This window comes from Suncus etruscus, chromosome 12 (assembly GCF_024139225.1).
Source record: "Suncus etruscus isolate mSunEtr1 chromosome 12, mSunEtr1.pri.cur, whole genome shotgun sequence".
Lineage (NCBI taxonomy): Eukaryota > Metazoa > Chordata > Mammalia > Eulipotyphla > Soricidae > Suncus > Suncus etruscus.
Window position 1 is genome coordinate 24,505,656 of NC_064859.1, and position 13,129 is coordinate 24,518,784.

The following is a 13,129-nucleotide window of genomic DNA, read 5'->3' on the forward strand; positions in this document are numbered from 1 at the left end:
TTTAATTTTTCCTCCACTATTTGTTTATTTCCTTATATATGGATAGCAAATATATAACTCAGGTTATTCCATTTTTTTATTTGGGAGGTTTGTTAGGGTCTGACACTTGCAAAGCATATCACACACTGCCACTGAGCCACATCTTGGCAGCAGTATACTTCTCTTTGTAATATGTAAAAATAAGCTTTATTTTTCTTTTTTCTGGATTTTGGACCATGTCTAGTGGTGCTCAGGGACTACTCCCACCTCCTAGCGGTACCAGGGATCAAACAACCCAGGCATCCTGCATGCAAAGCATGTATTCCTGCCTCCGGAGATACCATTCTACTCCCTCTTCTGAAATCCATTTCAGATATATTTGATTCAGAAGAAGTAAGATGGTTCAATGGGCTATTGAATGAAGGAGACTCAGGTACAGTTCCAGCACCCAAGAGCTTCATGCACTGAGCAACCCAAAGCAATACACACAGCCCAGGTGTCATCCCTCAGCAATATAGGATGTGGCCCCAAAACTGAAAAAGTCCAGAAGAGTGGAAAGAGTTTTGTTTTATGTTTCAAATGTATAAATGATTTCGTGTAAATGGGGAGAAAAACGTGGGAAGAAAAACTAGGACACCATGACTTGGGTGATTGGAATACCCATATCAAGCAGTGATCAGGGGTTACTCCTGGTCTGCACTCAGGGATCACTCCTAGCAAGCTCAGGGGACCATATAGGGTACCATTGATTGGATCTGGATGCGTCATGTACGATGCAAGCACCTACCCACTGTCTCTCTGACCCCTAAGAGGTCACTGGCTTTTGAAGTCCACTAATGTAAAAACAATTAAAATTTTCAGTTTTTAAACCAGAAGATTTTTGTCTATAGGATTGAGCTTATTAGATGGGAAGGGGTGTTGAGAGCAGTCCTGAGGACATTGGTAGAGGGAAGGGGGTCCTGCTGATTGATGTGGTATTGGAATGATGGATGCATGACAAGTATGATTAGCAGTATTGTAAATCATGGTACCTCAATAAAAAAAAAAAACAGATTTAAAATGACCAGTAATACTGAAAAGTCCATATTAAGATCAGAGCAATGGGGGGTGGTGAGGTGGCGCTAGAGGTAAGGTGTCTGCCTTGCAAGCACTAGCCAAGGAAGGACCATGGTTCAATGCCTTGGCATCCCATATGGTCCCCCCAAGCCAGGGGCAATTTCTGAGCATTTAGCCAGGAGTAACACCTGAGCATCAAATGGGTGTGGCCCGAAAAAAAGAAAAAAAAAAAAGACCAGAGCAATAGTACAACAGGTAGGGTGTTTGCCTTAACACACAGCTAACCCAAGTTTGATCCCACCATCTCATGGTCCCCCCAACCTGCCAGAGTACTCTTGGAGCACCACTGGGTTAGTCAATATCCATGTAATTTCAATAGGAGATGGCAACTAAGTAGTTATGACCCCTCTAGAGAAAAATGCAATAACTGGAGTTTTGAATGCCAAAAGTAATTCTGTACTGGCTAATTCTTTTGTTTGGGCCATCCCTGGCAGTGCTGTGTGCTCAGGAACCACTCCTAGCTGTGTTTATGGGGTCATTTGTGATGCCAGGGATTGAACCAGTCGGCTGAGTGCAAGGCAAGCTTATGTACCCTAGTGTATTATCTCACTAGATCCAAAATGATTTAAAGACTACTGTCATTGGTATTTAAGGAATGAAATTTTTGCTGCTGCAAATGGAACTGAAAACCTCACACATAAAGACAGTCTACCACTTGAGCCACATTCCTTTCTCCATGAATGTGCTTTTTTTTTTTTCCGGCCCTTTCTCTATGATTTGAGTTTGGAGACCCGTATCGAATTATCAGAACAGATGGGGGGGGGCTGGGCCACACCCACGGTGTTCAGTCCTGGCAGGCTCAGGAATCATATAGGGTGCTGGGGATCAAACCCGGGTTGTTCCTAGGTCGGCGGCGTGCGAGGCAAAAGCCCTACCGCTGTGCTATCTCTCCGGCCTCCTGAACAGCTCTATTTTGATCTCAGATCTATAATCCTCATATTGTGGATTCTACTTAAAACATGAATGCCAGTATATCATATTAGATTACTTGTTTTTGTTTGGGAGTCACATCCTGCAGCGCTCAGGGGTTATTCAATTCTGATTCTGTGCTCAGAAGTTGGAAGTTACTCCTGGCATGCTCAGGGGTCTATATGGGATGCCAGGGATCGAACCCAGGTCAGCAGCGTGCAAGGCAAACACCTTACCCGCTCTTGCTATCGCTCCAGGCCCTAAAGATGGCATGGTACAATAAGTTCTGTTCTGGAGATAGCTGCAGGATCAGTGAGTTGGGAAACATTACATTCAAATTTCTGAAAACATTACCAGCAAAGATCACTCAGTTTAGATATTACTGAATTCTTGGACTTAGAAGGCCAATAAGTAGTGGGAATGCATGACAAAGGAAAAACAAGCTGTGTGTGTGTATATATATATATTATATTATATATAAATATATATTTATTCAGGTATCCTCCATAGATGATGGGTCCAGAGAAAGGGATAAGGCACTTACCTTGGACGAGGCTAATAGCAGTTTCACCCCAAATACAGCAGGTTGTGGGCCAAGATCAAAGGGAGGGAAAAAACACAACTAATACATATAAGGAATTAATAGATAAGCAATTAACGTCTGTGTCTCAGAAACCAGAAACAAGTTCTTCTTTATTAAATAATTTTTATTTTGACCACAGTGGATTATAAACCTTTCACAGTAATATTTAAGGTAAGCCCTGAGCATAGCTGCATGTGGCCTATACCCCCCACTCTCCCAACTGCCAACCCATTCAATATATTGTTCTTGGAGGGTGAGGGGGGAATGTTAGGGATCACCGCATCAATACAGCAAATATTTCTTGGATATCTACTTTATCCAATTAAGGTACTTAGTGACATTGAATCAGGGCCATTCCCACCACCAGTGCTGTCCTCCCTTCACCCCTATTCCCAGCATGCATCCCATAAACCCCTCCTTTGGCCCCTGGACTGCTAGTATAAGTGGGGTGGTTTTTATTATGGGTGTTTTTTTTGTTTTGTTTTTTGTTTTTTGGGCCACACCCGGTGACTCTCAGGAGTTGCTCCTGGCTCCGGGGACCATATGGTAGGCCGGGGAATCGAACCGCGGTCCGTCCTGGGTCAGCAAGGCAAACGCCCTACCGCTATTCTATCACTCCGCCCCCTCCCCACCGGAAACCATTCTTAAACTCAGCCAAGAAAGGAAAGAAGGCGTGGCAGCGTCCGGGATCACGTTCAACGTAGCCAATCTCGCGAGAAGTGCAGCCGAAAGTGAAGCCGGACCAGACCCACTCGCACCAGTCCCTAAAATATCGCGAGATGAGATGCGAAGGCTCTGAGTCGTGGTTGGCTGAAGGGTCTGTGACGTCAGAGGCGCGACTCCAGTTCACTTCTAGGACCGCGGGAGCGTGCGGGGAGGCTCTGGGTCATGATTGGCTGAAAGTGTCGGTGACGTCAGGGGCGCGACTCCAGTCTACTCGCGGGAGCGTTGCGGGAGGCCTGCGCTTCGTCTGGACGCGATCGTGAAGCCGCCGAATCGCCGCCATGAGCAAGGCTCACCCCCCGGAGCTGAAGAAGTAAGAGGGGTCAGGGGGCCGCTTTCTCTCCGCGCTTTCCTGCCTTCCCCTCCCGCTAGGCTTGTTGGGACAGCCCGCGCTTAGGAGCCTGGGGCCCGCCTGCGCCTCGTGCCCGGGCTTGGATTCGAACCCCCATCCTATTGCATGCAAGACGAACGCCTTACCTCCATGCTCTCTCTCCCTCCAACCCCTGTAGCTGCATCTTGGAAATGCTGGAAACGCTCTAAGAACTGAGAGGGAACTTGAGGGCTTGCACACTATTAATCGCCTAAGAGGAATCAAGACATTTCCCGACCTTCCTATGAGAAAGTCTTTTTTTTTTTTCCTTTTTAGTTCTTAGTCGAATTTGAATATAACCCTATTTTGCTATGCTGTCAAAGATGTTGGGCATTTTTTTTGTTTGGGTGAGGGCCATCTGTTGTGCTCATCACTACTGGTGAGGCTCAGCATAAGCGGTGCGGGGGGGGGGGGGTAATCAGAGCGGTGGGCTGCGTGCAAGGCCCTAGCCTCTGCAGGGGTCCTCAGACTTTTTAAAGGGGGCCAGTTCACTGTCCCTCAGGCCGTTGGAGGGCTGGGCGATAGTAATATTTATAATACATATTGTAGTTATATAATTATATATACAGTATATATTATTACTATGTATATTATATATATGAACAAATATCTATGCACATTGCATATATCTTATTTTGAAGCAAAGAAACAAAACGGGAACAAATACACTATGTGGCCCGCGAACCGTAGTTTAAGGACCATTGCATGCTATCGCTCTAGCCCAAGTTTTAACATTTTTAAATAGCTATCTCAGGCATAGGCTCTGTTTTTTGCAAAATATGGTAAGTAAGCAGGAAAAGTCAAGCAAAATTATTTAGTACCGAAAGGGAATTGTTAAAGGGGGGACAAAGATATATACAGACGCTAGAACGATCGTCACTAATGAGAGTAATGTTTAGCAGAATGTATCTGCTAAACAAACTGAGGGTAGTATTAGTTTGAATTTTAAGAGCAATTATGCCTGTATATGGCCACATGACAAGATAAATGTCCTGTAGATGTCCTACAAAATCTTCACTAATGCTTTGAACAGCACACTGGGTATTTTTTAATAAAATATCTTTAATTGAAGGAGAAGGGATGGAGCACACTCACCACTAGGAGCTTATTCTAAGCTTTGTGTTCCAGGATCAATCCTGGTGGTGCTCAAGGTTACCCAGTTCTAAGGATGGAGCCTGGGCTGTGTGCAGCTTACCTTAACCCCATACTATCTCTCTGGCCCTAAGCTCTATCATCTTTTATTTTGCCTTTTTTTGTTTATTTGGGAGCCACATACCCAGTTGTGTTCCTGCTTTTCCTGGCTCTGAGCTCAGGGATTGGCCATGTACAGAGCCAGGGATCAGATAGTAGTTGGCTGCATGCAAGGCGTGAGCCTTACCTGCTGTACTCACTCCAGACCATTTTTTACACATCTGCTATACACTTCTGGTTTGACATAACTGACTGGTACCTCCCGGGCCTGATGCCTGGATTTGAACCCAGGACTCACACATGCAAGGCAAGTGTTCTGCCTGAGCACTAGCCTAACCAACTTAGTGGTTGGAATTGGAGCTTGGAATTGTTTCTAGGCCGTCTACAGAATATGAACCCTGCTGCTAAATATCCTAAAAAGTACTAACATTCCTTGGCCCCTGATATCTGTAGGCATAGGTGAGTACCTTAGTTTACCCATGTTGTTTCTTCTGCCTCTTAATAGTCACTGTCACAGTAGTCTTGCTCAAGACTGACTCTCCTTTAATAATTTGCTGTCTGCATAATAAAATTCAGGCTTTAGGGGCTGGAGAGATAGCACATCGGTAGGGCATTTGCCTTGCACGCAGCCGATTCTGGGCAGACAGTAGTTCGAAACCCGGCCTCCCCTATGGTCCTCGTGCCTGCCAGGAGTGATTTCTGAGCGCAGAATCAGGAGTGATCCCTGAGCACCGCCAGGTGTGACCCAAAAACAAAACAGAGTCCAGGCTTTATTCAAGACTCTCCACCTGAGAGGAGGGAATGATAGCACAGCATAGGGTGTGTATTGCCTTCGTGCAGCCAACATGGGACAGACCCAGTTTTAATTCCCAAACCGTGCCTGCCAGGAGCAATTGCTAAGCACAGAGCCAGGAGTAATTCTTGATTGCCGCTAGGTGTGACCCAAAAAACAAAAACAAACAAAAAAAAAAAAAAAAAAAGACTCCACCAGAAATCCAGGCACCAAATATTAGTAATATTTGAGTGCCCTGTTTTCCAGCTAAATGGAATCATTTCCCACCTGTGTGATTTTGGACACATCTATACATATTTGTTTGGGAGGGACCATACCTGGTCCTCCGCAGTCTTCATTTGTGGTCAGCCTATTGAGCTGTGTTCAGCACTGATTTGTATTTTTTGTTCATCCTTTTTGTCAAATCTTCTTAGTAATTTTCTTATTTTCCTGATATTTTATACACTTAAATTTTTATTTTCTACGTGGATAAGTAGTAGAGTTAAAAACTGGTTTGAAGCTAGAGATTTGACTCAGTGATAAAGTATATACCTTGTATGGAGACCTGGGTTCAGCCCCTGGCACCACCAAAAGCAATATACACACAGCTATTTCATTGACACAGTATAACGGGATTTTCCAATTTGACTCAAAGTTTTTAGGCTTCAAAATATGCATTTATGGGGCCTGAGAGGTGGCATTAGAGGTAAGATGTCTGCCTTGCAAGCACTAGCCAAGGAAGGACCACAGTTCGATCCCCCTGTGTCCCATATGGTCCCCTAAGCCAGGGGCAATTTCTGAGCGCTTAGCCAGGAGTAACCCCTGAGCATCAAATGGGTGTGGTGAAAAAATATGCATTTATACAGGGACTGGAGCAATAGTACAGCGGACAGAGCGTTTGCCTTGCACATGGCCCTCCCATATTCTATTTTCTGCATCCCTTTTAGTCCTGAGCCTACCAGGAGTGATTCCTGAGAACTGAGCCAGGAGTAACACATGAGCAACACTGGATTGTGGACCAAAAACAAAATAGAAGACTGGCTCTACACTCAGGAATTCCTCCTGGGGGTGCTTAGAAAGCCATATAGAATATCAAGGATTGGACCCAGGTTAGCTGCATGCAGAGACCTTAAGAAGATAAATATTAAGATGGTTAAGGCACTTGCCTAGCATCCGACCCCAGTTGACCCCAGTTCAAATATCTAGCACCACAAATAGCTCTTGAGCACTACTTGATGAGACCAAGCTTCCCAATAATAGGAGATTGATGCATAATAGTATGCCAACAATACTATCCTACTGAAATGGATATGGTTTAGGTACTTATTTTCTGTTTTCTTTTTTTTTTTTCCACATCTTCGCTTGACTTTGTTTGAAATAACCAAAATTAAACTAGCTTGGGGGGACCATATGGGACGCCGAGGGATTGAACCTCGGTCCTTCCTTGGCTAGCGCTTGCAAGGCAGAAACCTTAGACACCTTACCTCTAGCGCAACCTCACCAGCCCCGTGTGAAGCCTTTTTAATATCTAATTGAGAATGTCGGGGTCAGTAGGTGGAGCTCTTTCTATATATGCAGTTGACCCAGCTTCAATCCCTGGTACCCCATATGAACCCTCAAGCCCCACAAGGATTGATCCTGAGTGAAGTCGGGTGTAATCCCTGAGCACCACTAATGTGACCGAAAAACGAAAAGGAAAAAAAGAAAAAGGATTATGTTAAATATTGTACAATAATGTTTTAGTACTTAGCATCTATATAAAGATGGGGGTTTTTTGTGGGGTTTTTTTTGTTGTTTTTTGGGGTTTTTTGGGGGTTTTTTAGACCTCACCCGGCAGTGCTCAGGGGTTACTCCTGGCTATCTGCTCAGAAATAGCTCCTGGCAGGCACGGGGGACCATATGGGACGCCGGGATTTGAACCAACCACCTTATGTCCTGGGTTGGCTGCTTGCAAGGCAAACGCCGCTGTGCTATCTCTCTGGCCCCTATATAAAGATTTTAGTGTACATTCATATATTCTGAATCCATCCAGCTTTATTCATTATCAGATCCTAAGGTGCACGCTGCCCTATCGTTCTCCACAGAAGTACAAAGTGTTTACTGCTTTTACTTGTATGTTTCTGTTGTTTAGTAAATCACATTTACTATATATTTGTGCTTAACTGTTAAATTTCTTTTCCTTTTATATTTTTTCAGATTTATGGATAAGAAGTTATCATGTAAGTTGTTTTAAATCTTGTTGCTTTTTTATGTGTCTTCTTAGTATATAGCATTTTAAATAACTTCACAAAAAAATTCAAGATGTAGAGAATCTTTTAATTTAATATATATATTGTTTTGTTTGTTTGATGACCCACCCTGGCAGTGGCCAGTAGGCAGGGCCTACTACTCTCTATTCTCTGGGGGAGTGGGGGTTAAACCTAGGTTTTCTACAGGTGAAGTGTGTGCTTGAGCCTATTGTGTTATCTCTCCAGCTCAGTTCGGACTACTAAACAAAATCCTTAATAGATTATTTTATTTATCTAATTTTGGCACTTAGTAAACTTCATAGTACTTTATTTAATTTGTTTTTATTTCAAGGCCACACCTTGCAGTGCTCAGGGGTTACTCCTGATTCTTCTCTCAGGAATTACTTCTGGCAGTGCTCAAGGATATTTAAGGGATATTGGGGATCCAACCCAGGTCAGCCACATTGCAAGGCAAATTGTTCTGTCTCCAACCCTAATTTAATTTATATAAATTCTTCCTCATTTTTACAAAATTCATAAAGACTTTGCTATTTGGGGGGGCCAAAGTCTTCGGTGCTTTTTGTTTGTTTGTTTTTGGGCCACACCCGGCGTTGCTCAGGGGTTACTCCTGGCTGTCTGCTCAGAAATAACTCCTGGCAGGCACGGGGGACCATATGGGACACCGGGATTTGAACCAACCACCTTTGGTCCTGGATCGGCTGCTTGCAAGGCAAACGCCGCTGTGCTATATCTCCGGGCCCAATTTTGGTGTTTTTAATATTTGGAAGTCAGGCTTTTTTCTTTTAAGCAAAGGAATTAGATTTAAAAAAAAAAATCTCAGGCATCTACAGTATTCATGATGTTAAGGTATTAGTGGTTTAAAACTTTGTCTTTATGGCCAGAGAGATAGTACAATAAGTAAGGAGCTTGCCTTACAATGTGGCCAAGCTGAGTATTATCCTTAGTATCTCATGGTCCCCGAGCATCACCAGGAGTAATTCCTGAGTACAGCTGGTGTGGTCCCAAAAGTAAAATTTTAATTTTTTTCCTATAAAAATTAAGGATTCTGGGCCCGGAGAGATAGCACAGCGGTGTTTGCCTTGCAAGCAGCTGATCCAGGACCAAAGGAGGTTGGTTCGAGTCCCGGTGTCCCATATGGCCCCCCATGCCTGCCAGGAGCTATTTCTGAGCAGACAGCCAGGAGTAACCCCTGAGCACCACCGGGTGTGGCCCAAAAACCAAAAAAAAAAAAAAAAATTAAGGATTCTGGGATGGGAGAGATAGCTCAGCGGTGTTTGCCTTACAAACAGCTAATCCAGAACCTAAGGTGGCTGGTTCAAATCCCTGCATCCCATATGGTCCCCCGTGCCTGCCAGGAGCAATTTCTGAGCACATAGCCAGGTGTAACCCCTGAGCACTGCCAGGTGTGGCCCAAAAACAAAACAAACAAACAAAAGAAAATTAAGGATTCTTGGGGCCGTAGTGGTAGCTCAATGGTAGGACATTTGCCTTGCATGTGGCCGACTCACGATGGACCCACATTCGATTCCCGGAAACAAAAATTAACGATTCTTGGTAAAACTATCATATTTGCAAAACTGAATTTCGTCTCACACCATTGGGAAATCCTCCTTTTGTCTTTAACTTATTGTTAGAAGCTTAAAGATAGAAATAAATGTAATTTTTTGTTTTAATAATAATTAAGTACCATGATTACAAAAATGTTTGTAGTTGGGTTGAATATAAAATGTTTGTGTGGGGCCGGGAAGGTGGCGCTAGAGGTAAGGTGTCTGCCTTGCAAGCGCTAGCCAAGGAAGGACCACGGTTCGATCCCCCGGCGTCCCATATGGTCCCCCCAAGCCAGAGGCGATTTCTGAGCGCATAGCCAGGAGTGACCCCTGAGCATCAAATGGGTGTGGCCCAAAAACCAAAAAAAAAAATGTTTGTGTATGGCATTTAATTGTATTTCTACAACACATGCTTTTTTTCACCCCAACTTAATTTTTGAATGATATCTTTCTCCTTTTGTATAGTGAAATTGAATGGTGGCAGACATGTCCAAGGAATACTGCGAGGATTTGATCCCTTTATGAATCTTGTGATAGATGAATGTGTGGAGATGGCAACAAGTGGACAACAGAATAATATTGGAATGGTGGTATGTAAAGAGATTTTGTTTTGCTTAAAGGGCCAGAAAGACAGTATAGTGGTAAGACACTTACCTTGCACATGGCATACTTGTTTGATTCCCATTTCATCTGTACCCCAAAGCATTACCAGGAATGATATTTCTTTGTCTCACCCCAGTAATTAATAATCTTGTAGCTGGAGCAAGTTTCTTCTTATTTGGCCCAAAACCACCACCACCCTCCCCACATCCAAAAATAGAGGTCTCTAAAGGTTTTTAAGATTGGGTGTTTGGGGGCCAGAGAGATAGGACAGTGGTAAGGCATTTGCCTTGCATGCAGAAGGACAGTGGTTCGAATCCCAGCATCCCATATGGTCCCCCAAGCCTGCTAGGGGCGATTTCTGAGTGAAGAGCCAGGAGTAGCCTCTTGAGTGCTGCCGGGTGTGACCCAAAAACCAAAAAAAAAAAAAAAAAAAGATTGGGTGTTTTACTTTACTTCCCTACAGAATCTTTTGTTATGTTCAATTTTGATTCTTTTCTTTCTATGTACTTTTTCATCTCAATCATCTAGAATTTCCTATCAGGAGCTTACCCAGTTTTCAAGAGTAGTTAAAATGGAACTTCATGGTTCTGATTTTCCCGTCTGTCTAGACTTTCCTAAACTATCTCATACTCCTAAATTTACTGACATATCCTGATGTAGCTCTTTTCTCTGTTAATATTGATGGGTAGAGCTCTTAAGGGTAGTGATGGTCTGTTCGAGTCCTACAGTTCATATAATGGAGTATATGTGTTTAGTTGTTGAGAGGGGGTGTTAGACTCCCCAACAAAGCTCGTGACCCTGAGTTCTGAAGTTGAGATGAATGAGGGGTCAGAGATGCTGTAGTAGAGATGGCATGTGGCTAACCTCACTTCAGAACCCCACATTATGACGCTTCCCTGAGTACCACCAGAAGTTCTTTCCCCGTGACTTATCTCACACCAAAAAAAAAAAGAAAATCCTGGGGTCAGAGAAATAGCATGGAGGTAAGGCTTTTGCCTTTCATGCGGAAGGATGGTGGTTCAAATCCCAGCATCCCATATGGTCCCCCGAGCCTGCCAGGAACGATTTCTGAGTATAGAGCTAGGAGTGATTCCTGAGCACTGCTGGGTGTGACTTAAAAAAACAAAAAACAAAAAGAAAATACTGGGGCACAGCAATAAGACTTTTGCCTTGCACATGGCCAACACTGCATGAACCCCAGTTCAAATCCCGGCATCGTGTATGGTCCCCCAAGCCTGCCAAGAGTGATTTCCCAACCCAGAGCTAGGAGTAACCCCTAAGCACCGCTGGGTGTGATCCAAAAAACAAAATAAAAAGAAAGAAAATCATCATTGATGTTTGTTAAATGAATTGTTTTCACATTTGCTTTTCTCTTTTTAGGTAATACGGGGAAATAGTATCATCATGTTAGAAGCCTTGGAACGAGTATAGACAGCGGTTGTTCAGAAGTCAAAATGCTTCCATATGTTCTTCATTGTATCTTTCTATGATATAAAATTGGGTTGTGTACGTTTTCTTGAATGTTTTTGTTAAGTAAATTTTTATAACAGTCAAAAACGTTTTGTCTTTTCGATTAAAGGCTGTTCTAAGGTGGGAGAGAAACCTTACTTTCTAGGGTATGTAGGCCTGGCTTTGATTCTGGCTACTATATAGGCTCTTTGACACTACTAGGTATAATTCAAAAAGAAAGGAACCGAAAATAAAAAAAGATAAATAAAAAGGAGAGGTAGGGCTGGTCCAATGGCAGTGATTTATCAGAACTTATTGATGTTAGTATCACAAAAGTTGGTATAGAAACCCCCCCCCCCCCACTGCTCAATTTGACTGGCTTTAAAGAAAAAAAAAAGAGAGGTAGTAAGGTGGTGGGTAGGGCATTTGGCTTGCACAAGGCCAACCCAGGTTCAGTCCCCAGCATCCCATATGGTCTCTATACCACCAAGAGTAGTTAGTCTCTAAGCACCCCTAGGAATTGTCGTTCCCCCTCAAAGACAAATGGAAACCAAATTTTTCTTTTTGATTTTTGGATCGTAGCCAGCAGAGCATGAGGGACCATATGGGATGCCAGGGAACAAATCTGGGTCATTTGTGTGGTGCAGTATGCCCTACTTACTATATACAATTTGGCCCAAAAATAAAAATTAATTCAAAGGCAACTAATCAGATTGGATTTCTTTTAAAAGAATTAGTTGTAAAAGTGCATTGGTTTCTTTAGTGCAGCTAAGGATTAAACCCACTTGCCTAAAATGTAAGGCAGGTGCTATACTGTTGAGCTATATATCCCTGGCCCCAAAATTGACATAACTGACTTTTCCCTAGTACATTTGCAAAGTATAGTACAACTTGGGGGCCAGAGCGATGGCACAGTGATAGGCCATTTGCTTTGCATGCTGCTGACCAGACAGACTCCAGTTCGATTCCCAGCATTCCATATGGACCCCTGAGCATTGCCAGTTGTGCCCCCACCACCCCCAAAAAAGGCATAGTATAACAGAATTAAGACACACCAAGTGATGTAGTTTATTTTGAATACAAATGTTCAAACACAAGTGGGAAACAATTTTGAATAGAAATATGGTTATAGAGGAAAAACATTCCAGTTTTTCTGTGGCTTTTTGTGGAATACTTTGATAATGCTATCCACAATATATTCATCTAGTTAGTTCACAAACGGTGGTACACAACCCCAGATGAGATAATTACAAATGGTTGTAACAGCCTATTTTTAAGAAACCTAAGAAGCAAATACTTAAGCCTATTTCTTTGATCTGCTTAAAAACATATAAATCTTTAGTCACTTTAAAACTCTATAGAGAATGGGGTATTCTTTCATACCCCATTCACACAAATGAGTGTGTGACTTAAAAAACACAATGCTGACTTATGTGTATCTCCTATTTATCAGAAAGTGAGAATGATTTAGAGGGATCAATCAGGAGTTAACATGAAGTTCAATACATTTGTATTCAACTCATCTTAATGATACAGGCTTGCTTCTGTTTATTTGCGGTGCTAGGGACCAAGCCCAGAGCCTCACGTAAAAGGCATATATTCTTTCAGAGTTGTGTCTCCAGCCACAAGTTTTTTTTT

The 13,129-nt window shown here is 43.0% G+C and overlaps 1 protein-coding gene across 1 annotated transcript; it reads left to right on the top strand.

Moving 5' to 3' along the window:
• Window positions 1-9,806: 9,806 nt before the first annotated feature.
• On the top strand, window positions 9,807-11,599 carry SNRPG (small nuclear ribonucleoprotein polypeptide G). The gene is made up of 2 exons (XM_049785133.1): window positions 9,807-10,029; window positions 11,423-11,599. Exons 1-2 carry the CDS (start codon window positions 9,880-9,882, stop codon window positions 11,471-11,473), a joined length of 201 nt encoding a protein of 66 aa, XP_049641090.1. The 5' UTR covers window positions 9,807-9,879; the 3' UTR covers window positions 11,474-11,599.
• Window positions 11,600-13,129: the final 1,530 nt, after the last annotated feature.